This window comes from Amblyomma maculatum, chromosome 6, assembly GCF_055883805.1.
Source record: "Amblyomma maculatum isolate TAMU_Amacu chromosome 6, ASM5588380v1, whole genome shotgun sequence".
NCBI classification, from domain to species: domain Eukaryota; kingdom Metazoa; phylum Arthropoda; class Arachnida; order Ixodida; family Ixodidae; genus Amblyomma; species Amblyomma maculatum.
The window spans coordinates 140411366-140428971 of record NC_139349.1 but is presented as its reverse complement, the minus strand read 5'-3'; the positions used below and the strand labels follow the sequence as shown (position 1 = coordinate 140428971).

At 48.3% G+C, this 17606-nt stretch overlaps 1 protein-coding gene across 4 annotated transcripts in view; it reads right to left on the bottom strand.

The window, feature by feature from the left end:
* The window catches only part of LOC146186889 (glycine receptor subunit alpha-2-like), a 149611-nt gene that overhangs the window by 18399 nt on the left and 113606 nt on the right, over positions 1-17606 (bottom strand). For all 4 annotated transcript variants that reach the window (XM_084607485.1, XM_084607483.1, XM_084607484.1 and 1 more), the window contains exons 4-5: positions 3032-3344; positions 1879-2013 (exon numbers count right to left, since the gene is read on the bottom strand). In XM_084607485.1, coding sequence (XP_084463611.1) covers positions 1879-2013; positions 3032-3344 — 448 coding nt within the window. The remainder of the gene's footprint in view (positions 1-1878; positions 2014-3031; positions 3345-17606) is intronic.

Here is a 17606-nt window from a genome sequence, read left to right as displayed (position 1 = left end):
CAGTTTGTCCTTTGTTTCAAATAAATAATTGGTCAGTTTTACTCCCTAAATTATCTTCATTAGTTATTATGTCAGGCATAGACTTTTCGTTCTATGCCATAGCACCTTTGAACCCAATTTTTATTTTTTATTTTTTGTTATTTTAAATATTTGATCAATTACATACTTTAGGTTTTCTTTATTTGATAATCAAGCTTGGCTTTTCATTTGCGCATTTTGACACTTTTGAAATCTTTTTCCAATTTCTCATTTTTTCAATTAGTTCACTTAGTAATTGATCAATTACATATTCTAAATTTTCTATTAGCATCGTCATGCATCGGCTTTTAATTCTCAGCATCTTGACACCATTTCACCCCTTTTATCTAATTCATTCATTTTTATTTTCTTTATTTTATCAATTAATTACAATAATTTCTTTACCTAACTATCGCCTATCACACTCTAATCAACCATCAATCACCAGAACCACATAATTATTTTGAAACGATTTTGTACGCAGCCCTCGATTATTTCCGACAAGCTCTTCATAACTAGACGAGGCTACTGGTTAAAAACGAAACAAAATTAAGGCCCTTAGAACGCTAGCTTTGCATGTAACAGTCACTGTAAATTTGTGAAATAATGACAACGAATTTTCCTCTGCAGTGAGGTATGGGAAATGTGCGTTGATTCCTGTGGACCGGAGTTTTAAATAGTGCCGTCGCATGTGCGCACGCTGACCAGCCGACAGCCGACTACAACAAACATGGCGGTGGTGCAACTTCCGGAAAACCAGCGCATGCGCATATCGGTCGGTGGGATCAGTCTATTCTATCATGTCGAAATGATATTTAGTTTCAAATAGTCGTTTTGGGTCAAATATTTTTTCGCGATATATGTATGTACGTGTAGCAGACGTTCTCACGTGTACAGCACCTCTTAGAAGTTCATTTGAACATCTCAAGAGGCATGGAAGTTGGCAGCCCTTCGGGTTTTGAACCAATTTGAGTGCACAATGTCAATTCATTCATCTTTCCGCAGAGTTCTGCAACTGATATTTTTACTCCTGCCCTTCTAGCAATGGGTTCAAAAACTGGTCACCTTCAACAAGAAGTTCTAAAGAAACATTATTGATAGATTTTAGCATTGGTCTTCGGAGCTACTGACTTTTTAACATTACCGATACTACTACGACTGTAAGTTCCTCGCTCCAGTAGCGACAAAGTTTGTCTGAACAGTCTTGTGAAGCTGTAAAACGAACAACACTTAAAAAGATGTGCATGCCTTATAAATACAGCTCATGTCCAGGTGATATAAGTGAAAACGCTTGCGCATGAGAATGTCATTGGTAATTATCTTGAAGGCACTCAGGGACAGCTAAAAAATCTCACAAGATGTGGAAGCGCACAAAATATACAGGGTCATTCAGTCTTAGAGCGAACACGCTAGGAGGTGCTCGCTCCCTACTGAGCACCTTCGCGACCGGTCTAGAATCAAAGTAAAGCGCAGTTTCAACTAAACATAATTTATTATATTAATTTAATAAATTTAATTTGAAGTCCGTCATTTCCCGTGCGTCCGTGTCGGACATAGTGACTCTTCAAAGACCGCAACCACCGGACTGAGTGTTCCCCCTAAAATGGAACGATCGTGCACCTCTTGTGTGAGGTTGCCAAACTGACACAGCCTACGCCAAGTCGAGTCTTCGTACATTTGAGAGCACTAAATCCAAATGCACTTGAAAAATTGATGAAAAAGCCTCTTCAGATGCATACGTCGCACGGCTAAATGTTATACTTTTTATGGTGTTTTTCGGACTGTTTACGTTATAATTGTAACCGAAGCACAAAAATCGGTTGCCTGAAAGGAATTCAGTGAATAGTTTTGGAGGCGTACCTGTGTCGATGGCCCTGTTGTAGTGTCCATATGAGTTGTGCACAAGGTCAAACTCAGGGATTTCGATTGGGCGTTCGAGCACAATGGGATCCGTGTCTTGCCATGATATAGCCGTTTGTTCGATAGTTTGGGCGTCTGCGAAGGGAACAAACAGTTTGTTTGAAGATGAATCTATGAACGCATAATAGCATCACTGGAGACACTTTTATCGAGCGACCGAGATTTGCGTTGCGGAATAGGCACGCATGCGTCTATAAAAGCTTGCATAAATGTGAATGACCAGTCTGCGTATAAACTCAAGGGGACAGAAGAGTTTCACTACTTGAAAATTTTAATAAATGATAAAAAAAAATGCAAGAAGGAAATTCTTATCGGAGAACTTCACTCCTCCCTATCGTGTTGCAGTGCACATTGCGTATAACGCTGCAGAAAAAATGTTATCTGCAACTTAGTTCCGGCTTCGAGCTAACACTTCCTAACTATCTCTGCGTAACTCTGTTCTGAGCAGGGAGCGCAGAGGAGAGCCATTGAAGTTTCTGAGTCATACCCTTGAAGGTGGAACTTAATTGTCTCCTAAATTGCTTAGTCTGGAGGAATCGCGTTAAAGAACAAGCAAATATTCGGCGCCTAGAAGAGAGAGAACATTATGGACGCCCTTAGAAAGAGGTGAAAAGAGGTGGGCGTACAGATTCAGTTCCAAGTTTATCAAATTCACGGTTTTACAGCAACCTTCGCAATTAAACGATATATAAGTCCGAAACATGCGCGTGCCTGGTGCGGCCCCATTGTCAACACTGCTGAGAATTTTTTTCTAACCTACGCAGGAAACTGCTGCACTGATGTCTGCTTCCTGTAATTATTGCACGGCGCAAGCTTGACGAGAACGCTGCAACAGCTGCCCCTTTTTGTTCTAGCCTGAACCGAGCTTTTCTTCCATGCCTTCTAGTACTGTACAAAGTAATCGATGTTTGCATACGCTAGCCGTCGATATAATTAAATCACACTTCCCACAACGCTAGGCAGGCCATATTCCGCAACACTACCGCGTAATTACGGCTCTAAGCTAATCTAGACAAACTGGTTCCAGACTGACCGAATTTCATCGGAAATAACCTAGGAAACCCAGAGCACACGGGATATCGATACCACTCACAGGGACCAAGCAGTATGTGGCAGCGTTGCGTGTCGAGGGGAAAGTGCTTGAAGGACATGAAGCAGGCAAGGCGCAGCGTGAGGCGCATGCTGAACAGGACCTCTCCGTCAGGCCCCAGCTTGACCAGCTTGTTAGGCACGGTCACGTAGTGGAAGTTGGCCTCCTTCACGTTGCGGAAGAAGAGGTCGGGCTTCCATATCTTGTTCATGATGTCCTCGCCGTTGATGGTGACAGGCGTGGTGACGCCGTACTTGCTCACGTTCAGCCGCACGTCCTGCCATGACTGGCGCAGGTAGATGTCCATGCCGTACTCCTGCGCCGTGAGACATGTATATGCAAAGTCGTTTCGCTACAAAGAAGAGTAAATCGAATGCAGGAATTGATGCTTCGAACCGATAACATATGCACTGCTGTGGTAGAGTTCAGTTCAGTTCAGTTTAGTCGTTCAGTCGTGTCCGACTCTTCGTCACCCTATGGAACATGTCACGCCACGCTTTCCGGTCTCTCACTATCTTCCTAACATCACATAACTTCATCTGCAGTGCCTCGAGGATGCCATCTAACCAACGCGTTCGCTGCCTACCCCTTCTCCGGCGACCCTCAACCTTTCCCAACATCAAATCTTTCTCCAGCGACTCCTCTCTTCTCATCAGATGACCAAAGTAGCTGAGCTTTAACTTTAAAATTTGACCCTCCAATGAGCAGTCAGGGTTTATGGTCGACAATATCGACTGATTTGATCTTCTGGCAGTCCAAGGAACTCTCAAGAGTCTTCGCCAGCACCACAATTCAAACGCGTCAATTCTTCGGCGGTCAGCCTTTTTCACAGTCCAACTCTCGCATCCATACATCACAACTGGGAAGACCATAGCACGAGTTATACGAGTTAGAGAGTTAGAGTTAGTAGCTCCGAAATATGAATATATAGTAAATAAAGAAACAAATGACCGTTGTCGATGTCGTGCCATTTTGCATGTTGTCCTTCTCCAGATGATGTTAGGCTACGGGACAGAAATCCGTAGACGTGGGTAAAATCAGCGCAGCGCAAGAAGGAAATAAAAATTTCCATTAAAACAGCGCCCCATTCCTTAACGTCAGAACTTGCTATTTTTTTTTCTAATTATTGGGGTCGGCACACTAGCAGCGACTTTAGCAGAAAACGAGGCTGCGAAACGATTCAGTCTTGTTTTAAACGCACTGAGAAGAGGCATGATTGAGCCTTACGAATCCTGCAGGTGCCACATTTTCCTCTGGCACATTACTTAACGTACAAAGCTGCTAATGTCAATAGCGCCAGCTATCTTCCGTTAGAAGTCCCGGATACGACGCAGGTTCGTTTTTTGGTAAGGCTAACAAAGCAGCTCTTCGTCCGACAAAATAATGACGGACATAAATCGTGTACCTGCTTATCCAGCGCTCAGCTCGGAGCCCAGAAATCAATATGTCAAAACAGATATTAATTTAAAAAAAGTTAGAGGCTTGCTCTTAAGACTATTTGACAGCTCAAAATGTGAAAGTATTTCTCTGTTCCGATCATTTGCTGCTCCCTGCTGCATGAGACTGCTGCGTTGCGGCGCTGGCAGGGCCATATTTCGAATACCACTGCTTGTCATGCCCCTTGCGGTGTTCAGACAAACTATTAAGCGCTGCTCAAAGATGCTAGCATGGTAGACAAGCACATATCGTAGCATAGTTGACAACCCAGCACACTGGACACGACATTTTGTCTGCTAACCCACAGAAGGTAAACATACCTGGGTTGCGGTTTCGCAACAGGTGTGATTAATGTGCTGCACATACACATAAAATCCGGAGAACATATTTTTTAAACAAAGTGTCGCTTGTGAACTAAATTGTTTTTCCACCTTATAAAAATGCACCATAAAAATCAATATGCAAGTGGAGCCTCTCTCAACACACGTGTTTCTTTTTTGCAATTTATTCACCGAAACGCACCATGCTGTTCTTCTAAGCGACGCTTAAATACTCATTGTGAGAGCAGAATGAGATATAAGAGCAATATTTTGCCACACATAGGAAGGTTACACCATCCCATCAAGAATTTAACCAAAGTACATTACGGAGATATATTTTAATTACAGGATCTCGCTCAATACTTCTCAGTAATTACATTAAAATGCAGTCATCACCAGGAACCCTGGACTTGTGTTATGTGCAGCCCTCTGTGTCACGTAATGCGAATGAGCACGTATATTATTCAAATTAAAATTCATTTATGCCTGCCATGTATAGTTACGGAGAAATTATTTTGAAGACAATATGAGAAGCGACAGGAAAGTTCTTTCCCGCTCACTTTTTTTATTCTCATTTGGTTTCATCAGGGAGACCTCAAATTATTCCAGACATGCTCGTTATCCTTCGAACGTGCTGCATTAGACCCCCAACCAGATGAGCTGCATGTTGGATCTACATAGAATGACATAGTGTGCTAAGTTGTAACGTATCAAAACAAGTGTTTGCATCAACATATATACACATACAGAGAGGCACGCATGCACAACGCGCTCGTACGTACATACGCGCGAGCACGTGTGCCAATAATGGCAACGTGCGCATGAATATTGAAATGTGGTATGCACTTATTACTAGTTTTGACTTGGAAGATTTTTTTTTTTTAATCGAGGGAAAGTTTCTATGAGTAAGATATATCAGAGGCCATGCCTTTGTGTGATCTCGCAAACTTAAAACCATACTTAATATAAAAAAACTTTCAGCAGCTGGGCTGCTACTGTACTTTTGTGGCGGTGTTATTGCTTGTGCCTTCCCTGAGGTGAACAGACTATGACGCCTCGTGAATATATGATAAATTATTCTCCACCTCACGGAAGCTCCTGGTGCCAAAAAAAAAGGAACAAATTTCTTTTTGTGTTTTTTTTTTTCTCGCGCAAAGTTAAAGCACATGTGTTGAGCTTCAATATTTACCCCGCATTGTGAAAACTTTCTAGTCAAGGCCCAGAAACGTAAATGCAACTTTAGAAACTCAAGTATGTCAGCGTGGGGCTTAAGTTTACAAAGAGCAGACGGCCAAGCAAGAAACTGAAAGGCGATATCCTCTATTCTAAAAACAGCAAGTGCAGAGGTCGTGTTTCTTTCTACGCGTATTTCTTTTTTAAGCGCTACAACCGTTGACATGATCCTATTCTTCCTGTACGCGAAATTTGCACGCATGCTTATAATACCGTCTGGTCTCTGACGTTGCCAACTACAAAGCGCCCGCCTTGTCACGACGTCTCGCGTTAGCGCCTTTGTGAGCAAGGTAAGGAGAATCAAAGCATCTCACGGAAGCGCTTTCGGCTCAACCATTGCCGCTATTTTACCTCGACGTCACCGCGAGCGTTAAAAGCATTTTGCGCGTTAAACTAGCCGCACGAATCGCCGTGACCAGTCAGCGACGTGGGGAGCATTTCACAGAAGGCCAAAGCTTATATATACATATATATATATATATATATATATATATATATATATTTTGCGTCAAAGCAAAACTATGCCTGCCGAACGGCCTAACGCGACGTTGTACAGTCGCAAGAAAAAAAAAATAAAAGGCATCAAAATGATACGCCGCCTGTAGCATCACTCGGCCGGGAAGCGACGCAGGCAAATAGACCTGGTCGCCTGTTTTCGACAGCGAAACGGCTTCCCTCAGGCGGTGGCGCGACGGCAGCCGCCTTTATTTCTGGCCGAGCGGCTGCGCGACAGGAACTATTCAGATGAGCGGCTTCTGCGAGTTCGCGCTTCGAGCCTCCGGCCCGGCAAGAAAAGTCAGTCCCCGCTGCCATTGCTGCGGGGCTCTTGCAGCGAATTCGCTGACCGCCCGACGCGTCGGCTGTTCCGGCTGTTCCGGCTTTTCCGGCTTTACCCCGCTCCCGTACCGCAGCTTCATTTCCTTGGTGCACCCGTATCGTTGCTTCCTGCACCTCGCAATGACGGCGGCGATGACGACGGGGCGGCAAAAAGCAGTTCGCGGGGCTTCTTGTGTCGCCGCGTCCGCGTGCGCTACCATAACGACGCGGCGCGAGGCGGCGATGCAGTGGTTATTGTTAAGGCTTCTCGACCTTCGCTAGCTTTGCTTGGCTCTTCTCGGAAGGCACCGGCTTTGGGCCTTGAGACGGGGACGGAGCACGCAACGCGTTTCCGCCGCATTATTTAGAGTTGTAAAATAAGGTCTTTTTATGGTACATTCGCTCGGAGCGTTTTACAGTTTAGTGCCGCTCTTACGCGTTATATGCGCCTCTGCCGTGACGCATTAAAAACGCAGTGCAATATGAACATACGCCCTCACATCCGTTATCTGTGCGCATTTTGAGTTTCTAGGCGGCGCTGACGACTTTCGACGATTTCCTCTCAATGCAAGCCGAACACTCGATGATAGTTTGGCTGGTGGGAAGCTTGCAATAAAGGTTTTTGTCGTTAACCTAAGGGGACCTAACGAGACTGCGAGAGTAAATCGATGTTCCGCTGTGCTGATAAATTAGTGCCTTCTGTTGACTACATTTTCTAAATATACACCGCCTATAGAATAGAATATATACAAAAATGAATCACAATCGTCACCGTTATCCACTGTATTAAGAAGCAAACTTTGATGGCGTTAATAGAGTTCAACGTAAAATGTAAAGCTACTTGCTTATAAATCAATGATCGGACCAAATCTTGAGCATGCATCCGCAATTTGGAATCCACAGCAAGCATACCTCATTGATTCATTAGAAGCCGTGCCAAACAGAGCTGCCCGTTTCATTCTCCGTTCATACTCGTCCTATGTTAGTGTTTCATCTCTCAAGCTACAGTCCCAATTATACAGTCTTTCCCTCCGTCGCCGCGTTCCTAGGCTGTGCCTATTTCACAAATTTTATTACTTCCAGCTCAAACAGCAGCCATACATCTGCGCACCGCCACCACGCACTTATCACCCCATTGGTCAACCGCTGAAAGTTTCACGCCAGCATGCCCCTACGACTACATTTTCCAAGTCATTTTTCCCCCAAATAGCAAGCGACTGGAACGACCTTCTCCATGAAATTGCAGCCATCAGCTGCCCAACAACCTTCCTAGATAAAGTTACATTTCACCTGTCATCATGAAAAGAAAAATGTTTTGCTTTCTCATGTTAACCCCATCCCTTAATGTAAGGGGGTATTTAAGGAAATAAAAATGAAATAAAATAAAAACGTGAATCTTATGGTATACACGAACGACGATCCACCATTCGCTTTACAATGGTAACCACAGAATTTTTTTCAGTACGGATGTCATGAGGCAGAACCGAGTGACGTGAAAACTCAATTTTTAAATCATGTTTTACTGCTATTAAGCGTCTATTTTGATAACGGGCATATACGTGATAGCCAAAACGAGATGATCATTTTATGCTAACTGGGAAATAAATAAATGGAGCCATATTCACCCTACTTTCAAAAGTAGAAGAAACCGAAAAGAGAGCAGAAAAAAAGGGAGGCGGACTACACCGCCGAGTCTCTTCTATCTCTGCAATTCTGACATTTTACTGGCTTGAAAAACAAAAGATGAAAAAGGTATGTCTGTGCTACCGTGGCAGCATAGTAGAACCTTCAAGCTTTCAGCGCCTTCTCTATCGTACTTTTATTACAAGAAGGGAAACCCAACTACAAGTCACGCAAAGTTAGGAAAGTACGTTGAGATTGCGTAGGTTGTAGGCAAGCGTGTAGTGATTGAAACCTGAGGAATGGAAAGGGTTGTACTCTATACTCTTTGTGGGAGGCCAGAAAAGCTTTCAGGCCCGTGGAAAGATACACAGGGAAACTCTGGAAGCGCATGATGCCTACGCTACGCAATGCAAAATAGGATGGCCGCATGGAACAGAGGTTGCAGCAACAGAGTGCCCGCCGAATTCTGATGAAGCGGCAGCCACCTTGCTAGAAACCGTCAGCGATTTTAAATGGTGCGCACTTCGTACCGAGGCCTTGTCTCTTTTCTCGTCCGCACTGTATTGGCGACAGGCTCCGGTAGGAAGGCAAAATTCGGCGGCTTCGTTGCTTCCTACTGGCCTCACACCAATAAAGCCGGCGGGCGACTGCGGCCCGCGGAATCTCATAGAGGCTGCAAGATAGCTCCGAACCCACCTGGCTGACTCGCTTCTCTGCGGAGAAACTGCCAAATGTCGCAAGTGCTCTCCGCGCAACGGCGTCCTATCGTCGCCTCAGAAGAGCAGCAATGTTTGCGTGGGTGTGACTGTTCGCAAAATGTCTTTGGAAGCGGAAACTTACTCTGTCTCAGAGACAAACTTCAAACGACTTCCTTGGGTATACGCAGTACTACTAGAAAGGCTGCCGGGGAGCGCTGGTCTTGTTTTGGGAGAGACTGTGCCGATTGAAAAGTTCAGTACATTGCGTAGTTTTGAATATTTTTTTTTTTCAGTTCTCCTCCGAGCAAGGAGAAAAAAATATCAAACACCTGAAAGCAGCACCAAAGTAGAAGGGCACATGAAGAGGACCAGTGATGGTGCTGTGAATTTGTTCGCCTTGTCTTTTGTCTTTTTCGCAGCGTTATGCTTTGGAAGAGCGCCAGCTCCGTCCACGTGCCTTACCTTATTCCGAAATATATTTGTAACCACCCGAAGTTTCAATAGTTATAGCGCTCCATGCTTTGATGAGCATTGCATCTCCTCATTCTATCTCGGCTGCTTGGGACGAGTTAAAAAACAAAAGATGAAATCGAACAATCTTCTCACGTTCATTTGCATTTCCAAGCCTGTTAAAGGCCCGTGCCGGGACTCGAAAATAATGCTATGTCCTCCATCGTACCGTGCATTGAAGCGGGATGTTGACAAATGAGTTTGCATAAACATGGCCTCTGTACATTTTTACAAATCCGCAGGGACGTGAAGGCTCATCTTACTGCGCTACTTGTTAAAGTGAACGCTCCCCGCTTCTACGCAGTAGTATATGTCGCCGTGGCTGTCTAGCGACCCCAGAGTGGGCACGAGAACGACTAATGCCACACGGCCGCGTCATAACGTGCTCAGCTGGCCACTATGCCCCAATGACAGTTGACTATTCCTCCCACACTGGAGAACCCGAGGGACATTTCGAACGCTTCCGGGAGCTTTGATCAGGCTAATGGCCCCGTAACTTAACATAGGCCTGTTCCGGGGGGAGCAAATACTATATAGGCGTGTATTCTGAAGGGCAGAGTTTTTGGTGCGCTCTTGGTTAAGAACTGGCTGCAATTGTTGCTTTGGCTGTGGAGCCACATGTTCAGAAGCTCTGGAGAGAGCGTTGCTGGGTAACAGACCTTTTGGAGTGATGAACATATTTGTGCCAGTATATGTACACAGAGGCTTATCATCACCTAGCGTTTTCTTGAACACCAAGTGCCGCAGCCGGAGCCCCTCGTAGACTGCCCATGACAATAATCGCTTCGGGGAGTCAACATATGGAAATCAGACGGAAAGCCTGAATACCAGTTTCTCAGTCTTCTGCGAAAAGCGTAAAAAAAAAAACTTTAAGAATAGCCCCATAGGAGTGAAGAAACTCCAAGCCTCACATGGGGTAAGAACCGCGCAGAGTACAAGGTGCGAGTGTTAAACAAGAGATATTACTTGCGTAATTCAAAGAAATACCACTATTGTTTTAAAGATAATTTGTTGCAGTAAGAATTCAACTGAGTACAAGCTTCAAAAGTTTCAAGCGCCCTCTCCACCTGCTAGAAAAGCAGTTTTTTCCTACTGTACTGAACGGCGAAGAGGCCTGAGAACCACTGAATGACGTTTAAGAAGCCTCCGACGTCCGAAATTGTTTTTTTGTTTTTATTTCAGCTTCCTTTGGGACGAACGTCATGGAGGCACCAGTTCCAATAAACCAGGAGTTCAAATTAGGCAAGCTTATCTACTGTACAGCTGTTACTTCTAAACGATTGGACTCTTCGCCTGATGTTGGCCACAGAAGATCTCCCGCATCTCAGTCTCGCCTCGCCATTTTTTTTAATATTGCCACGTGCCTAGCGCCGCGCCACAGCCGTTTTTGGGGCCGACGACGACGAAGCGGTGGTTGGCACGAGCGGCGCGCTGGTGCTGGACTCTGTGACTCTGTGTTCGGAACGACAAACCGACCTTATTCTCGGGTCCTCGGCTACGTGTACTCTCACGGCTTCCTCTGACTTCAGTCGTGACGCTGGTGGAGGTGCCATCGATGATCCCTTCTCCTGCGGACGACCCTACGCGGCCGCCTCTCGTGACCACTCCTGTTCACCGTACCAGCCGACGGCTCCGAGGCTTGTCCCCCGAGGCCCTCCCTCTTGACGAAGAGACTCTGGCTGTGGCAACGACACCGCCCGCCCGTACCATGACTGTCCCTTCCACCCCTTCGTCCTATCTCATCCTTCAGACCCCACGTACCCCTAAACCATTTCACGGTGAGCAGTTTGAAGACGCCGAGGACTGGCTGGCTCACTATGAAAGGGTCGCGACGTTTAACGGCTGGGACGACGCTGCGAAAATGCGGAACGTCTACTTCAGCCTTGAAGACGCTGCTCGGACATGGTTCGAGAACCGCGAGGCCACATTCTCTATGTGGCCGGCCTTCCGAAGTCAGCTCCTCGGTACGTACGACAACAGTGACCGCCGAGAGAATGCCGAGCGTGCCCTGACCTCTCGAGTTCAGCGTCAGAACGAGGGGGTCGCAATGTACGTTGAAGACGTTATGCGCCTTTGCCATCGCGCCGACCCGTCTATGAGTGAGGAGAAGAAGGTTCGGCACCTGATGCACGGCGTCAAAGAACAGCTTTTTTCTGGCCCCGTGCGGAACCCGCCCACCACCGTCGCGGCGTTTCTGGCTGAAGCTGTGACCATGGAGAAACTGCTACAGCAGCGTTGCAGCCAGTACGGTCGGCTGAATTCCATCTCCACACTACCGCCGTCTGACCGAACCGACTACAATCCCGGGGCAGATATGAGCTCCCTTCGCGACCTCATTCGCACCGTTGTTCGCGAGGAGCTCCAGAAAGTTCATGGATCATTTACTCCTGGCGTAGCTTCCCTGGCCAGCATCATCCGTGAGGAGGTCCAGAACGCACTCACGCCACCAACAAGTACAGTCGTTCCACCACCACCCCCGGGCCCCGCCGAGCGGATAACTTATGCTGATGTCACACGCCGCCCAGCCCTGCTACCTACCCCTTCGCCTTACACGCAACCTCAGGTCGATGTGCACGCTGCGGCACCGCTGCCCCTTCGGGCAGATCCGCACCAGGCGCCCCGGAAAACTGATCTCTGGCGCGCTCCAGATAACCGCCCTCTCTGCTACCACTGTGGCGAGGCAGGTCACCTGTACCGGCAGTGCCCTTATCGTCAGATGGGCCTTAGGGGATTTTCCCCCGACAGCCCTCGTCCACGGCCTGGTCAGCGGCCTCAGGACATCGCCGAGTACGTCACCCGCCAGCGTACGTCACCCGCCAGTCTGCCACATTCTCCTCGTCGCGAGTCGCGCTCGCCTTCGCCTCGTCGCTCTTCACCCTCTGGGTCACGGTATACCGCTGGACGCCATGGTTCCTCGAGCCCTCATCGGGAAAACTAGCTCCGGCGACCTTTGGGGCGAGGCCGCCGCACACCGATTCGCTGTAAAGCTTCCACCGCCGCACCGCTCGATTCGCCCCGACGTCGAACGCCGAATTCCTGTCCAGTTTTCGCCGCACAGACCAGATCGCCCCGACGTCGTCCGCATCGCCGCCCAGTTATCACCGCCGTGTCGCTTAAATCGCCCCGACGCAGACCACACAACTGCCGCCCAGCTTCCGTCGCCGCACCGCTTGCTTCACTCCGACCTGCCGTCGACATTGAATTGTCCCGACGCCGACCACCCAACCGCCGTCCAGCTTCCGCCACCACACCGCTCACTTCACTCCGAACCGACGTCGACAGGCCCTGGTCTTGGCCGGGTCTCCCTGGACATCCCTATTATCGTCGACACGAAGGAGGTCAGCGCTTTAGTTGATACGGGAGCCGATTATTCTATTCCTGGCGGGCGTCTTACAAGGACACTGAAAAAGGTGATGACGCCATGGAACGGACCAGACATACGTACGGCAGGCGGACATGTGGTTGCACCACTGGGTATGTGTACAGCCCGGGTTACGGTGCGAGGCTGCACATTTGTTGCGACTTTTCTCGTTCTACGCGAATGCTCTCGTGATGTTATTCTTGGCATCGACTTCCTTCGTGAGCACGGTGCCACTATAGATCTACCGAACCGCTTGGTGACGTTTTCCGCCAAACTGGCCACTGAAAGGCATGAGTACCGCGGGTCCCACTCCACGCTGCGAGTCGCCGATGATAGCCTCACAGTGCCGCCACGCGCCAGCATCCTCGCCAGAGTTACTTGTGACGAGCCACATCACGGCCTCCGGGTTGTTGAGCCTAATGTCTCCCTCTCACTCGCCTTGGGAGTTTCTGTGGCAAGAGGTCTTTGTTTCCTTCGTGGAAAAGAGACGGAGGTACTTGTCACCAATTTCTCCAATGAACATCGACATCTGTTCCGTGGCACTGCCATTGCTTACGTCGACCATCTGCACGAAGTCGCCGAATGTTTTGCTTCAGAGGAAGCTGCGCCTAGCACTGAACCGGATGATGCCGTACACGCTGTCGACATCAATTCTAGCCTTTCCTCCGTTGAAAAGAGGCAACTCCGAGATCTATTGCTGGAGTTTCGTGTGTGCTTCACGTCTTCATCTAAAGTGCAGCAAACGTCGGTCATTAAACACCGGATTATCACGCATGAAGGCACTCGACCCATCCATCAGCAGCCCTATCGTGTGTCGCCTCGGGAGAGAGACGCTATCCAACAGCAAGTCAAGGAGATGCTCGCCGATGGCGTCATTCAACCTTCAAGCAGCCCATGGTCGTCGCCTGTAGTCCTCGTTAAAAAGAAAGACGGAACACTTCGTTTCTGCGTTGACTATCGGAAACTTAACAGTATGACAAAGAAAGACGTCTATCCGTTGCCACGGATTGATGACTCTCTCGACCGACTTCGCCGAGCCAAGTACTTCTCCTCCATTGACCTCAGGAGTGGTTATTGGCAAATTGAAGTTGATGAGAAGGACTGTGAAAAAACTGCCTTCGTAACACCAGATCGGCTCTATGAATTCCGCGTCCTCCCGTTCGGGCTCTGGTGTGCTCCTGCCACCTTCCAGCGGATGATGGACACTGTGCTCACAGGTCTTAAGTGGCAGACGTGCCTTGTTTATCTCGACGACGTGATAATTTTTTCACCGACGTTCACGGAACACCTGCGCCGCCTGAGAACTGTTCTCGAAGCTGTCCGGTCTGCCAACCTTTCTCTCAAGCCTCAAAAGTGCCACTTCGGGTTCACCGAATTGAAGTTTCTTGGGCACATCATGAGTGCTGATGGCATCCGAGCTGACCCTGAGAAACTTGCTGCCGTTGCTGCCTTTCCCTTCCCCGTCCACAAAAAAGCATTCCGACGGTTTTTGGGGCTGTGCTCCTATTATCGTCGCTTTATCAAAAACTTTGCACAGATGGCCAGCCCTCTGACTCTCCTGACTCGAGATGACACATCATTTTCCTGGGGCGCCGAGCAGCAGATGGCTTTCGACGAGTTACGACGCCGGCTCCAGTCACCCCCGATCCTGGCACATTTCGATGATGATGCCGACACAGAATTACACACGGACGCGAGCAACGTCGGCCTTGGTGCCGTTCTAGTTCAGCACCAAGACGGGGTCGAGAAAGTATTTGCCCACGCCAGCCGTGCACTTTCCCGTACTGAGTGTAACTATTCCACCACTGAAAAAGAATGTTTGGCGGTAGTATGGGCCGCTGCCAAGTTCCGCCCGTACCTATATGGCCGACCGTTTCGCGTCATCACTGACCATCACTCGTTGTGTTGGCTGAAAAACTTAAAGGATCCTTGTGGCCGCTTAGCACATTGAGCATTGCGCCTACAGGAGTTCGATTTTGATGTTATTTATAAGTGTGGTCGGAAGCACACCGATGCTGATAGCCTGTCACGCGCGCCCGTCTTCCCTCCTTCGTCAGATGCCACCGACGACGATAGCTTCCTCGGAGCAGTCACTACGTCCGATCTCGCCTGCAAACAGCGTGCCGACGGCGAGCTGCGACTGATTATTGACCATCTTGAAGGTGGGCATCCTACAATACCCCGGTACCTTGCTCGGGAGTTGTCGTCGTATTGCCTCGGCAATGGGGTGCTTTATAAGAAGAATTCTATGTCGAGTGCGAAAACATACCTGCTAGTCATACCAGCTGATCTAAGGCACGAAATCCTCCTGGCCTGCCACGACGAACCAACTTCAGGGCATCTTGGCTTTGCACGCACCCTAAACCGAGTCCGGCAGAACTACTACTGGCCACATCTTTCTCCGAGCGTTAGACGTTACGTACAGACTTGTCGACAGTGCCAGCGGCGAAAAAAACCCACGCTCAAGCCATCCGGAATGTTACAATCTATTGAACCACCCCTCACACCCTTCGAGCAAGTGGGCATGGACCTTTTAGGCCCATTTCCTTTATCCTCGAACGGACACAAGTGGATCGTAGTCGCCACAGACTACTTAAAACGCTACGCTGAAACGAAGGCCCTTGCCCGAGGTACCGCCGGCGAAGTTGCTCGATTCTTTATGAGCGACATTGTGCTCAGACACGGTGCACCGTCGACCATCATTACTGACCGCGGAAAGGCGTTTACAGCTCGGCTACTGCGGGACACCTTAACTCTCAGCCACACCGAACATCGCACAACAGCGTATCACCCTCAGACAAATGGATTAACGGAACGACTAAACAAAACATTGGCGGACATGATCTCAATGTACATCGACGTTGAGCATAAAATGTGGGACGAGATCCTGCCGTATGTCACCTTCGCCTACAATACGGCGCCGCAGGAAACCACGAAGTTTACGCTGTTCCGTCTCGTATATGGCAGAGAGGCCCGCACGATGCTGGACGCGATGCTCCCGTGCGGGGAAGAAGCGGTCGAACCCGACGCCGCCCATTTCGCAGAACAGGCCGAGCAAGCCCGTCAGCTGGCCCGCTTGCACATCAAGGAGCAGCATGCCACCGACGCTCGACACTATAACCTTCGGCACAGGGAGGCCCACTACGAACCAGGGGACCAAGTGTGGGTGTGGACCCCCGTGCGCCACAAAGGCGTGAGCGAGAAACTACTCCACTGCTATTTCGGACCCTATAAAGTCCTGCGCCGCTTAAACAACGTCAATTACGAAGTCATTCCAGATGGAACTCTGACCGCCAGTGTTCGACGCCAGCGGCCTGAAATTGTGCATGTGGTGCGCTTAAAGCCGTACTTTTCGCGTGACTGAGCGTTCCCTGCAAGTGAAACCCTGCGTTATTGTACAGTTCACCTCACGCCTAACTTTTTTTCTCCTCTAACCTTGTCATCGGGACGATGTTTTCTTTCACGGGGGGGGGGGGGGGGGGGGATATTGCCACGTGCCTAGCGCCGCGCGACAGCCGTTTTTGGGGCCGACGACGACGAAGCGGTGGTTGGCACGAGCGGCGCGCTGGTGCTGGACTCTGTGACTCTGCGTTCGGAACGACAAGCCGACCTTATTCTCGGGTCCTCGGCTACGTGTACTCTCACGGCTTCCTCTGACTTCAGTCGTGACAATATGTTCGGGGGACAGGAGATATAAATTTCGATAGATATAAAGCGCTGCGCGGCTTCTTCCACATTTATTGTTCCAAGCAGTCTCCAATGAGCACTATTTTCTTTAAATGTCTTATAATTAAATTCAGCTGAGACACGACAGCTTACGTGTATGAGTGCGCAATCAATATATTCTAGGGGCAAGTTGGCGGGCTAGTTGGTTTTGCGTAATTAAGGAACAGCGCAAAGGACGGGACACAGAGACACAAGAAAGCACGAACACAAGGCGCTGACTATCAACTGAGGTCTATTGCAAAAAGGCAGAGATTATATAGCGGAGACGCCGGGGGGTGGAACATCGATAAAGATAGTGCTCAGTCACCGGCCGTCAGAAGATAGTCACGTCCCTAAGTTAAAAAAGTTGAAATTTTGGTGAAAAACAGCCATTCATGGAAAACAAGATAAACAATAGATTAACAGCAAAGGAAGATGACGAGGAAAAGCAATAACGGTAAAATCTATAAAACGTAAAAGTTAAAAATTCAAACTTGTGGTGAAAAACAGCCGTCGATGGAACACAAGGTAAACAATAGATTAACAATAATGGGATATGAAAGGCAATACCGGTAAAATCTATAAAACGTAAAAGGTAAAAATCAAGGTGTAGAGGGCCTTAGTGAGCTGTTTTTCACCAAAATTTCAACCATTAGCAAATGTTTTAACTTAGGGACGTGACTATCTTCTGACGGCCAGTGACTAAGCACTATCTTTATGGATGTTCCACCCCCAGGTATCTTCGCTATATAATCTCTGCCTTTTTGCAATAAACCTCAGTTGATAGTCAGCGCCTAGTGTTTGTGCTTTCTTGTGTCTCTGTGTCCCGTCCTTTGCGCTGCGCTGCATCTTAAATAAATATTCTAGAGGTTAAA